The 12,965-nt window shown below is 38.1% G+C and overlaps 1 protein-coding gene and 1 pseudogene across 1 annotated transcript; both read right to left on the bottom strand.

The window, feature by feature from the left end:
- Positions 1–310: 310 nt before the first annotated feature.
- LOC102866480 (regulator of G-protein signaling 2-like) lies at positions 311–3,210 on the bottom strand. The gene is made up of 5 exons (XM_006889517.1): positions 3,095–3,210; positions 2,029–2,130; positions 1,864–1,925; positions 1,163–1,329; positions 311–584 (listed from the first exon to the last, which is right to left on the bottom strand). Exons 1-5 carry the CDS (start codon positions 3,208–3,210, stop codon positions 390–392), a joined length of 642 nt encoding a protein of 213 aa, XP_006889579.1. The 3' UTR covers positions 311–389.
- Positions 3,211–3,262: 52 nt separating this feature from the next.
- Positions 3,263–12,965, bottom strand: part of LOC102848692 — a 132,942-nt pseudogene continuing 123,239 nt past the window's right edge.

Here is a 12,965-nt window from a genome sequence, read left to right as displayed (position 1 = left end):
CACTATGTGGGGACATGAACTGATTTAAGGAAAGACAAACTGTCAGCTAGCTAAAGCAACATAATCCCAGATCTATTGATTTTAAATGCTTCTGGACTGATAGCATTACAGTTGTATCTTTCATCTCGTAATCTCACTTCTCCTGTGTGCGACACCAGTGCACGATTCCTCCCTGTGTCCTATATGCAGTGATGGAAGTCATCCCGATAAGAGTTTCTCCTAGACTGTTTCTGTCACTAACCAAGCTTTTACCATGTTTAATAAGTGATTCCTTAACACCCAAGCTGAGTTCAAGGTCAGTCTTTTGGTTTTCTGGCAGGTCACAGCCTTTCTCCTTAGGGGGAAAAAAAAGAAATGTCCTCCATTTATGGGCTCCTTTTTTTCCCAACTCATGTAGCATGGGGTTCTGTGGGGATTTGTGGCTTTTTACATAAGTCTTGGTAGAATTCAGACTCCAAGAATCGGGGATAAGAGTTGTTCTCCATCAGGCTGTAAACTCTTTTCTGAGCTGTTGTAAAGCAACCACTTGTAGCGTCTTGTATGTTTTGGGCAATTAGAGTTTTGGTTTGAAAGTCTATGTTTATCTGAAAAAAAAAGATGACACAAATGTTTTATTGAATATTGTTGGAGAAGATGAAATCTATTTAACATACAAAAACAAAACCAAAAACTATCTAGGCACTCCACAAGTAATGTACAACCAGTAGTTAAGAGTCTGTTATAGTAAAACCTACTATATTAAAAAGTTGAGGTACATACATTGATTGGTAATAACAAATAATGACAGCTTTGCAACCAAAATGATAGTACTGTATTAAGCTAAAAATGTTTTACTATCTGAGTGTTTTATTTTTAATGCACTGATAGGTACCCCATAAACAATTGATTATACTGATGTTATGTACCTATTTCTTCTGATCTACTTACAAATTACATTTAAAGACAGATTTAGGAATGCACCTCACTTGTAACCTAGTGACTGCCTGTAATGTGTTATTAGCTTCACCAAGCAGCCACTAGAAAAACCTCAATTGAAAGCTAGAACAGGGAGTTGGGGGAAAATTCTCTTGTCATCCTAACTCTCACCCTTTTAAACTGAAGTCTCTTATTTCACTCTAGTACTAAAGATGCTAAAATTATGCTAAAATGATTTTTATTTTACCTCTTTTGGAGCCTCTTTTTCAATGAAATCAGTATATATTTTCCGTGCTTTTGAGGAGAGCTTTTGGGGGGACTTTGTTTTTTTGAAGTCTTCACAGGCCAGCCAGAATTCAATATTTTCTTCACAGAACTCAGATTTTAGAAAAGCCCTGAATGCAGCAAGACCATCTGAAAGAAGAAGAGCATGCAGATGTGATTTTTATCTCCCCTCTCGAGCTGCCCCTCATTATAATTATTTCTAAATAATAGCAATTTTCTAGATTTCACTCAGACTTTTAATCCTCAGATTTTAGCTCTTTAAAATTTAAAATCTAAGGTGCCAGTAAGCAAATTTTTGAAGCTGGCATGCTGCTGAAAAAAAATATGAAAACTTAAGCTCTCTGTTGCTGATGCAAAATGAATATTTCTAGTGGAGCCATAATTTTTCTGGAAACTAAGCCTTTTGAAAAGACTGCAGTGGAAAAGCTGACTTAATAGCAAACTGAATTTAAGTTTTTTTTGGCTGCTTTTTCCGTCTTCACCGGGAGTGAATAAGATATGACTGGAAAATAAGGCAGGGGAGGGAAAAAAAATGGTCGTATGCTATAGTAACTGTAATTTGGTCTCATTTTCCTTAAGCTAGCCATTTTTCTATTGGGTGGATCCAACATTAGGAAATTCCTGAACCACTTGAAACTGGTAAAATTCAAGAATTTAACTTACATTTACTGGCGAGCAGTTCATCAAATGCTTCTGACCACAGTTGTGCTTCCTCTGGAGATGGCCTGTAAGAGAATTTCTGCACTTGAGCTTATGCTCATCAGAATGCCCCCTTTCAGCCCAGCAGCTAGCAACTCATATTTGCATATACGAGAATTTCCAACTTACTTGATAAAAGTTTGCTGTTTGCTTTTCTTGTCAGTTTTGGGTTTCCCAGGAGTGGAGGAATTTTGTAAAAAGTAGCTCAAACGGGCCTTCCAATCTTTTAAGCTTAAAGAAAGAGAGAAAAGAACATTTACTACAGTGGCAATGCTTGAACACTGCTTTGCCAAATAAAGTCTCCCAGTAACTACAGACAACCTAAATAAAATCAGATAGAAACGCTCCAAGTGAGAGCAGCCTTTCCCTTTTAATGCAATAGATTACACCATTGACTTGATCCATTTATCACAATATTAATTATTTTAGGTCATTAAGGTATTTAAGTGAGTTAAATTTGTGGTGCTTAAAAGGCAGCAAGTTTTCCTGCAAGGCTAATTTTAACCATGGGACACTCATGTTAATTTCTCTCCTACCATCAGAGGCTCCTGACCACACCAGAATCCGCATACAATTAGGGGTGTGTGTGTGCCTGATCTCTGCCCTTTCACACCCCCTCTTCCTCACTACGACACTCAGGTTAAATAAATGCTGCGGAAGGATCATCTGCACCCCACAGAATGTGAGAGATCTCTTCGTCAACTTAAAAGCGAGACTGAATTTAAATTCAGAACCAGGAATAACATCTCCATTCCAGCAGCTGTGTAAGCTGGTTAGAACTCAAAATGCCACACACGAATGCGGCTGCAGACACGCTTTAGCCGCAGAGCTCTCTGATGTCATTTTAAATGCAGAAGCAGGGGGGGAAAAAAAGGTCAACCCACAATTTCTTTCTTCACGCATCTGCCTCTGTCCCCACTTTCAAGAATATTCCTCAATTCCTAACTCTGCCCAATTGCCCTTTGTTCTCATGAAAAATAATACTGCACAAAAAGGCTTAACCTTAATTTAGCAAATTAACCTTGTTGAAAAAAACAAAGCAAAGCAAAACCCAACATATCCCCCTGCGCAGAGACGCAAACTACCTAGTTTCCTCTGGTCAAAGCGAGATCCAATCTCTCGCTTCTGTAAAAGATGTTAAGAACTAGTTTCACCCAGCGAGTCAAGGTGGTAGGTTGGAGAAGTTGATACTCACAGGGTCCGTTTCATCTTCTCCCGCTTCTCTTCGCTCTTGGCGCCATTGCCTGAGCTCTTGTCCATCGGTCCACAGTATTCGTGCTGGACAGCCAGGAACATGGTACTTTGCATCATCTCCTTTCAGATCTTGCAGCTGCTGTTTGCTGGCGGTTGCTGGCTGCTGCCTTTATAAGAGGCAGACGGGCTGGCCCCGCCCACAGAAGGCGAGGATTGGCCAGATATGAGAACGGAGGCGGGGCGAGGGCTGCCTGAGGCTGTCACGGTAGAGCCGCAGAGTCTTCAAAGGAGGGTGCTGCTGACGTCGGCGGCCCCCGGTTTCGTGCGCACACGGGCACGACTTGCCGCCTGCTGAGACCCATGTGGAGCCTAGCGCTTTCCCCGTGAGCTGCCTCTGATTAGATGGAGGTCTGGCCAGGCCATTGCTGGCTCCGGCGAGGGCAGGGCCCGGAATTGGCAGCAGTCCTAGCCTTGACGTTCCTCCTCCCACACCTACCCTGACGTGACCTTGGGTCCTCAAATGAAGCAAAGATTCTGCAGGAAGGAAAGGTGATTTGCAGCAAACCAGAGTGCAATTGCCCCATTTCAGTTTACAGGGATTGGCCACCCCCCCCCCCCAGCCACGTTTCTTGCTGCAGTCCTGATCCTGCAGCATCGACTCACCCCAGATCAAGGGCGTGTAAACTGAAATGGGGGTCTCAGCAGATGTGGCTCTGCTCTTTTCTGCCACCTCTCTTATTTACATGAGAAAACGGTGACTTTCTGTGCATGTTAGGATACTTTTAGATAGGAGCACGGAGAAAGTGACCATCAGATGACAAGGCTTAAATTGGGTTTGCATTATGACTTTCAACCCTAGATATTCTCTCTCTTTGGAATACAGGGATCTTTCTAGTTTAAGAGTGCAGGGATGCACGATTTCTTCGTGAGTCATTCTTGGTTGGTTTACCAGAACATTTAATAACGGTTAGAAAGGAGGGAGAGAGGGAGTTAGACTTGCTTTGGTAAATTTGTTTATCTCTGAAATATCTATCTTTCCTGCAGACCTTAAAGTTACTTAATTGATAAGGATAAATAAATTACTTCAGCTACAAAATTTCAGAGAACATTGCCAATACCTTACAGTTGAATATTCAAATAGTTTCCCCATCAAACATCTAATTAGACGGTATGATTGACAATTAGCAAGAGAACTGAGTGGGCTGTAAATACCATATTTACTTTGCATTAAAATTCCGTGTGGAGTTGATTCTTCCTCATAGTAGTCCTATAGGGCAGGGTAGAAGTGTTCCATCCAATTTATAAAACTGTAAATCCTTAGTGCCATGTCCTTCTCTAGAAGAATGGCTAGTGGGTCAGAAGTCACCTCTCTCAGCTTAACCATTTAGTAAGCAAGGCTTCTTTGCATTAGACCAAAACCCACTGTTCTCCAGTTGATTCTGATTTGTAATGACTCAGAAAAGAACTACCGTAGGATTTCCAGATCTTCACAGAAGCCTTCTACCTCATCTTTCACCCAAGTTACCATATTTTTATGTTGAGTTGCCAGTAGTTGGAGCTCCCTCCAGCTTTTACTTGAAGGGGAAAGTCTGCATTCATTACTAAAGAGAACAGACATGTCTTTTCCTATGAAAATAGGAGTTGTGTTTAGACTTTAGTGGTTTTTTTTTTAAATTACTTTAAACTGTGAAATGTAAGAATATTTTTCTCAAGTATGTATTCTTCATCTCAACAAGAAGATGTTGATTCCTCTATTTTTTTCTCATGATTCGATACTTATTAAATATGTATGATATACAGAACATGCACATTATAGAATATTTCATTTGGAACCGTCATGGTAGAATTCACATACCACGTTTTATTCATAGAGAGTGGACAGCTCTGGAGTTCTGACAGAGACAGTAGGGAGAGAGAGCTGGATTTGGTGTCAGAAGACCTAATTAGAATTTCAGCTCACACCTTCCTGAGACCCAGTTTCTCACCTATAATGAGAATAATACAGCTATCTTGCCTATCTCGTAAGGCATTATGCAGATCTTGTGGAAGTCTTTTAAAGCACTGTGGAAATGTTATTATTAATTTGTAGATATGTAGGAAAGGAAATGTCTGTACATATAGTTACTCGGACTGGAAAAAATCAGAATAATTAATTCAGAATGAATTTGCTATTCAAGCGTAAGTATTATTAAAATATCAATATCAATGCCACAGAAATTTATAAAGTATCAGTTCATAATAATTATGTAAATGTTATGTGGATATCACAGGAAAATAAGTAAAATGATACTTGCTTTTAAGTTTAAAATCATTTAAACTTTTTGGAGCATTCTAAGTAGGATAAATGGAATAATCTCCATATATTCATAAAATTGAATACACATGAAACACAGGCATGAAATTATTTGCTTAACCTATAATTTATTTTTCTCAAAATATTAAACTGTGTGCCTTTTTCATAAACTCTTTTCAGATTGACAGCTAAATGGAAGAACATTTTTCCCCCTGCAAATTAAGTGGTTGCTTGTAAATCTGAATGTAAAAACAGTTTATAATTTTGAATAGATTGGGTGGTTTAAGAGTGAATGCAACCTCTACTGTACATTGAGAAGTTTTTTTAAAATAATGCACTAATGAGTTTTATAAAGACCAGTAGGCACTTCTGCTATATTTAAGGGAAAGCTAGAGCACTGACTTCCTTTTTTGTTGTTGTTGTTATAGCTGCCTTTTAGGTAAATAGGATTTGCTCAATCTGAAGATGATACACATTTTCCGTTCTGTGATGGAGGAAGAAATAACGCAACAGACTGTAAAAATTGCATAGCAAAACCACGACTTGAAAGTGGTTTATGAACATCTATTTTCTATATAGACTCTACTGCACCCTCTACTGGAGAGATTTTTAAAAACAGATGTGGTGCAAGTTTTCAAAGTTATTTCTTCATTGCTTTGTTAATAATACTTAACACCTTAAAATACATTAAATGGAAAAACAAAACAAATAATATTTTTCTATTCTTAACACTTCTAAAAGGAAACTATGAAAAACAGAAGTCTTGTTTGTATGTTGTTATTGGGTGCCCATCACTCTTAACAACTCTATGAACAACAGATTGGAACCTTGTGCTATTTTGTGCCATCCTCACAATTTCTGGCAATCTCGAGCTGTCTTTTGATGACCCTCTGCCTTTCCAAACTTGATACATTGTTCTAAAGACCAGCCTTTCTTGGGGATGGGAGGAGGTACGATGGAACTCATATTGGTCTCTTCCAGTTGGTTAGCCAGGTATCTGTCCTCTAAATTTCCTAACAGACTGGTGAACACATCCATGGCTACATCTGCTAGTCAAAACATGTTGGTTGGTATGTCATCAATTCCTGGGGCTTTATTTTTTGCCAATGCCTTAAGTGAAACTTCAACTTCTTCCTTCATTACCATTGGCTCTGGTTCATACTGTATTTTCTAAAATTTTTCGTTGTCAGTCAATTATGTCTGGTACATAAAGTATCTTTTGATACTACCTGAATCCTTCAGCAGATTGCCCATAGCATCCTTTAATATTGCAACTCAAAGTTTTAATTTGTTTTTCAGTTCTCTCAGCTTAAGAAATGTTGGGTGAGTTCTTCCCTTTTTATTCTCCAACTCTAGCTCTCTGCATGTTCTATTATAATATTTATTTTGCTTTGTTTTCTTGATTTGCCTTCTGAAATCTTCCATTCAGTTCTTTTACTTCAGTATCTTTTTCCCTTTGTTTTGGCTTCTTGATGTGCTAGTGTAATTTAGTGTCTCTTCTGACATCCACTTCCCCCCCCCCTTTATCTTCTTTCTTTGTAATGACCTTTTTGTTCTCTTCATGAATATGGAAAATATGGATATTTTTATTCCATTCTCAAGAAAGATGATCCAGTAGATTGTGGAAATTACCAAACAGTATCATTAATACCACATGCAGGCAAAATACTGCTGAAGATCATTAAAAAATGGCTAGAACAGTACATAGATAGGGAACTGCCAGAAGTTCAAGCTGGATTTAGAAGAGGCTGCAGCAACAGGGATATGTCATTGCTGATATCAGATGGAGCCTTGCTGAAAATGAAAAAAAAAAATAATCATGAAAAGGATGTTTATTTTTGCTTTATGACTACTTAAACTTATTTGACTGTGTAGATCACAACAAATTACTGTAAACACTGAAAAGAATGGGAATTCCAGAACACTTAATTGTGCTCATGCAAAACCTATACCTAGAATAAGAGACTGTCATGTGAATAGAACACGGGAACACTGTTGTTGTTGTTAGCCATTGAGTCGCTTGCGACTCATAGTGACCCTATGTACAACAGCCCTAAACCCTGCTTTATCCTGTGCCAATTGCACTACCTCTGGCACACCCATCCCGATTCCCCCAGTCACTGAATCAATCTACCTCATAGAGGTAGTTGACTTTGTCAGTGTAACTTGTCTCCTGATCTCTGACTTCTGGTACTAAGGGTATATTGATTGTGGATAGCCCACAGAGGTATACTTAAAATGAATGAAATACTTTATTTACTTATAATGGAAAAATATTTTAAAAATCCAAAATGAAAAATGAGACATTTATAGATATGTATTATTTTAGCAGTCACATGACTTTAATTCCTGTAGATTCTGGCTTTTTATTAATGTCTGGTTCTTGGATCTGGCTTCCCTTAAAGTTGATTCAGGACCTTAAATTATTGTACTATTATTATGATTATAAACACACTCAAATAAAACAATGAATGATAATTAATGGCTATGAATGATCTCTGAAAAAAAATTAATGTGATTTTTAAACTTTTTCACTCAAATGAAAAAATCTTATTTAATAAAATAAACTTGTAAAAATATGATTTATCTCCTCTTGAAGAGCAGAAATTCCAGTGTCTAGTTCTTTCTTGCATAAAGTAGGCTTCTGATTATTGAAAATCTGACTATGGCTATAAATAACACCATCTCCCACAGCAATTCTTGGAGATCGTCAGTTGTCTACCAATGTGATTTGCTTTGATGACTCACAGTTGGCTCCAATTCAACTTGGTAAAAATAGCATTTCTAGTCTTTGCCTTAAAAGTATTTTTTTTTCACTTTTCCCTTCTCAGTGAATGACACTATTATCTACTCATTAACTTGGGACAAAACATGAACTAGAAGCGTTGGTCACCCTTGAGTTCTCGTTTATCTGAGTTCCTATTACATCAATCTGATTTACTGATTTTACTTCATAAATCTCTCTGGATGCTATACATTTGCTTCTCCACTCTTCTTTTCCATATTTCAGTTCCCAGATAAGATTTTGTATTGCAGATATACTTCTAGTTGATTTTAAAAAATCTTCTAATATATTCTTTCCAAGGAATTTTTTACTCTCCAGTCAGAACACACATCTGTATTTTACAGTGGTTTAAACTCAAATTAATAATTTTTTACCATCTTGAATATAAGTTACAAATTCCTTATTTTGACTTATAAGAGTCTTTTGACCTGAAGCAGAGGGATGAGGATGTGGGGGGTGAGGTGGAGGTGGGCTGGATTAACCATGGAGTTGTACAGTTTGATGAGGGGAATGCGGGAATTTGGAAGAATCTGGTCTGAAAAACAATGTATTAGAATTTTGTAAATAAACTAGTATAATAAAATAAAAAATAAAATATAAATAAAAAGATATAAAATAAATAAAAATGTAGATAAAATATGAAAATATGTAAAAGAGATGAAAATATAAATGTATAATAAAATTTTTAAAAGTCTTTTGATCTAGCCCCTGAATATCTGTCTTGGTCTTTATTTTCCTCATAACTTACCTTCTATGCAGTTAACACATTGGGTTTTTTGCTTATTTTGCTTTTTAAAAAAGTCTTTTACATAGCATACTTTCTCTTTTATCTGACCTTTATTCATGCTGTTCCTCCCTACGTGGACTTTATTCTTCCTAATCATCACCTGACTAGTGTCTATGTTACTCATTCTCTTTCAAATATTAAATTAACTTCCTTTGTAGTTTCTGGACACCATCTCCTTCCAGTAACATATCTGAAAGAGATACCCTTCCCAAATGCTCTTATACTGTTGTTGTTATGTTCCTTCAAGTAAAAACTGACTCAGCTGACCTGCCAAGCAGGTTTTTAGAGGTTAGAAATCACATGGGAGGAGATTGTGCATTTTTCTCCTGTGGAGCAGCTGGTGGTTTTGAACCGATTGCTTTTGCGTTTGGCAGCCCAATTCCTTAACCATTAAACCACCAAAATTCCCTGGTCGCGCTTTTATATTGTTGTTGAATATAATCTAGTTGGAACCAGCCCATAACTGACCCTTCAATGCATTTTCAAAGGCAGTGGGTCGCACAAGAGATTGCCTTTCTTTCTTCACAGAGTATGGTATTTTCAAAGCATGTAACTTTGTTTTGGCAACACAGTTCCTTATCACTAAGGTATCAGATCTCCTTAGAAGTATTCTTTATAGCATCTATTAATTTATTCATCACAAGGAATGATAATTCTTTCCCTTATTAGCCTCCTCTATTAAACTGTTGGGTATGTTAGGCTAGGAGCTCTTAAGTATTTGGCTGGAGGTGTGAATTAATGAATGAATGAATAAATGACTTACTACTTTTCTAAAGAATCTATCATAACGACCAATCTGACTTGGATCAGTGATTCATATGTTCATGACATTTATATGGTAGAATTAATTTCAACTCAGAACTAGTAGAAGAAATGCATATTTATTAATATTTAGATAATACTGCTAATTCTTCTATGAAGTATATTAAATTTTTACTGTAACCATATACAGTTTTAATCTTAACACTATATTTACCATGTTTATCAATTAGTTTTCTATTTTTTTTCTCTTCATGAATTTCAAATTTGCCATTTATGAGGGAATGTGGTGGTGATTTTCTTTCTTTTTTTTAAAATCTGAGTCTTAAAACTCATACCAAACCACTCTTGGCCACTGAGTTGCTTCTGACTCACAATGACACTATAGGCCAGAGTACAACCACTCCGTAAGATTTTCAAGACTGTAGTATTTATGGGAGCAGACTGCTCTGTCTTTTCCCTTCACTCTACATGGTGGCTGGTGAGTTTGGAATGGCTGGAGGGTTCAAATTGCTAATATTTACAATTGACATCTGAGTGTTTAACCACTGCACTGTCAGAGCTCTTTGTAAATGAGATAATTTAAAAAAAAGATCTTTGGGGTGAATTTTCATGGGCGTTTACTAAGGCAGCCGCACCATAGTCAGGCCTGGGTGGTGATCTGTGGCTGGGGTGGGCCTGAGAGGATCTCCCAGAACATGTAGGAAGGCAATTTCAGCCACAGTGAGGTCTGGTGGGCCCTTGGGGGCTCATGTGAAGCACCAGCATCAAGGACTCAGCTGAGTGACTGGGCCAATGGAGTCCAGGACTCCATTCTGCCACACAGCCAAGGGCCTCATTTGGAACACATAAAGGGTGTCCTGTGCCATGGTGTTTGCATGCCTGGTTGTATTCATGGTTTGCTGTTAGAGATATAGCACTCATTTGTCAATTTGTTATATCACGATTAATTTGCATGCTATTAACTACATGTAGCTGTGTGTGTGTATGCTTTCTTGTTTTCTGTTTGTCCTTATTAGTGTGGTACTTGTCTGCCAGTCTACTTAACATGTGTGTTACTGTGATGCTGGAATCTATGCCATTGGTGTGTCAGATGCCAAAAGGGTCACTTAGAGAAGACAAGTTATTACAACAGAGCTTCTTGATTAAGGCAGACTAGGAAGCAGGACTGGACATCCACTTCCAAAAGAAGAGGACTTTGAAAACACTATGAACAGCAGAGAAAGTCAGGTGGTTGTTGTTAAGTGCCATTGAGTCATAGACAACTCATAGTGACCCTATGAATAAAAGAATTCATAGAGTTTCCAGAGCCAAGCTATTTTGGAAGTGGATGCCACTCCTGCTTCCAAGCTTGTTTTAACCGGGGAGCTCCGCCAAACACTGTCCACCATGGGTAACCATTATCACATTTGACACATCAGGGTCACAGTGTTTAGCATCACAGCCACCACGAGTTGCCTCTGTAGAGCAAATGGACAGATCAGTGCTCTACCACTGACAAGAATGTTTGACCAAATTTCTTTTCCAGTTGGAGGCCGAATACAATCAAATCACATCCACTGGCGAGTGATCACTCCATCCTAATCCTACATTTGACACCTCAGTGTAGCTGTAGCATTAAAGGTAGAGCTCAGATGAGAAGTCATTAAAATATGAAGAGAAACAGCTACAATCATTAATAATTGGAATGTGCAGAGAATAAAAAGGTAAATCTGTTTAATATTTTCAAACATTTCACCAGTAAAGAATTTATAGTCATAAAAAAATATAACTTACAGTTAAATTCAGACTCTTTGACATAGAGAAATGATAAAAAAGTACCTATTTTTTAACTTTATGTTAATTGGAAAGGAAAGAAATTATAATTCAAAGAAGAAATATTATTTATCTAGCATATCAACAAGAGAGAACAGTCCCTGGAAAAAAACATAATACTGGAAAAGGCAGAGGGTCAACAAAAAGTAGAGGGTCACTGGAGACCCTCAACGAGGTGGATGGACACTATAATAGGCTCAAGCACACTAGAGTTCATGAGGATGCAAGACAGCGTAAGTTTCTGATCTGTTGTTCAGATCTGCTGTGAGCTTAGTTGACTTGACAGCACCTAACAACCACAAACATTGGTGGTAGAAAGTTCTGATGGTGTAATCCATAGGAAGCAGCACTATTAAGGCAAAGTTCTCTGGCGGTTTGAATCCACCAATTGCTCCTTGGGAGGAAAAGGACATCTCCTCCTGTGCTAATTACAGACTCTGAAAACCTGCTCTAAAATCAACTATGAGTCGGTTCTGACTTGATGGCAGTGTACTGGGAGTTTGAGCTTTGCCTGTGACAGTGACTATAACTACATTATGGAAGCTTAACTGGTGGCATTGATGTTGACCTATTAGCATAAGAAATATGAGGATCTGTAAAAGTTCAAAGACTGAAGTCTGAGAACTTGGTGAAAGATTAAACGGCATATTCAAGACCTGACAATATTGACTTTCTTTTATTTCTGAGCTTTTGAGTTGGCTATTATGTACCTATCTCATTTCCCCTTGTTTTAAAGAAATAAGAATTATAATTCTTCGTCTTTGTATAGTCTTTCCCATTGAGCAGGTGCTCAGAGAATACTTGTTAGCAGAATTAGTTCAAAACAGCTGTGGTGCACTGCAAAGTTTGTTGGACTTAGGAACAAGGATTTGATTTCAAGGTCAGACGGCTAGTGGTTGACTGACTTCTATCATGTGATTTCCTTTGAGTCATCTAATACAGCATCTCTACAAGCAGCCTCCCTGCCACCCACTCTGCCCTGCATTCTGAATGTGCTCACTCTCCTGCGTACTCCACACCTCTGTGCCTTTCCACTCTGCTGACATCCTCCATTCCTCTGCCTCTTCTGGTCCGTGTGGTGTCTTGAAGTTAGAGACCCTTACTTGATCATTCTCAGGTTCCCAGAGACCAGTGTATGATTGACACAAAAAACCCCAAACCCATTGCCATTGAATTTAATCCCACTCATAGCAATCGTCATAGGAAGAAACAGTTTATCTTTTCCCCATGGGGCAGCTTGTGGGTTTGAACCACTGACCTTTCAGTGAACAGCCAGACATGTTACCACCAGGGCTTCTGAGTCTAGTATATTGTTGTTTTAATGTACCATTTAATCAGAACCAACGCATTGCTGACCCTCCGGTGGATTTTCAGGAGTACATTGCACAGAATATTTGCCACCTTTTCCCTGTGGAGCAGCTGCTGGATTCAAA

This window comes from Elephantulus edwardii, unplaced genomic scaffold (assembly GCF_000299155.1).
Source record: "Elephantulus edwardii isolate Elephantulus edwardi_28Jun2011 unplaced genomic scaffold, EleEdw1.0 scaffold00078, whole genome shotgun sequence".
Classification (NCBI taxonomy): Eukaryota; Metazoa; Chordata; class Mammalia; order Macroscelidea; family Macroscelididae; genus Elephantulus; species Elephantulus edwardii.
Note: the sequence above shows the minus strand (reverse complement) of the source record. Positions and strands in the feature narration are given on the sequence as shown.

What these genes read in the sequence shown, in the direction of transcription:
- LOC102866480 (XM_006889517.1), bottom strand. Translation starts at nt 3,210, where the DNA reads ATGATGCAAAGTACCATGTTCCTGGCTGTCCAGCACGAATACTGTGGA. An exon ending in GAGAAGATGAAACGGACCCT is followed by an intron (nt 2,131 to 3,094) that starts GTGAGTATCAAC and finishes TCTTTCTTTAAG; the next exon opens with CTTAAAAGATTGGAAGGCCC. An exon ending in TGAACTGCTCGCCAGTAAAT is followed by an intron (nt 1,330 to 1,863) that starts GTAAGTTAAATT and finishes TTCTTCTTTCAG; the next exon opens with ATGGTCTTGCTGCATTCAGG.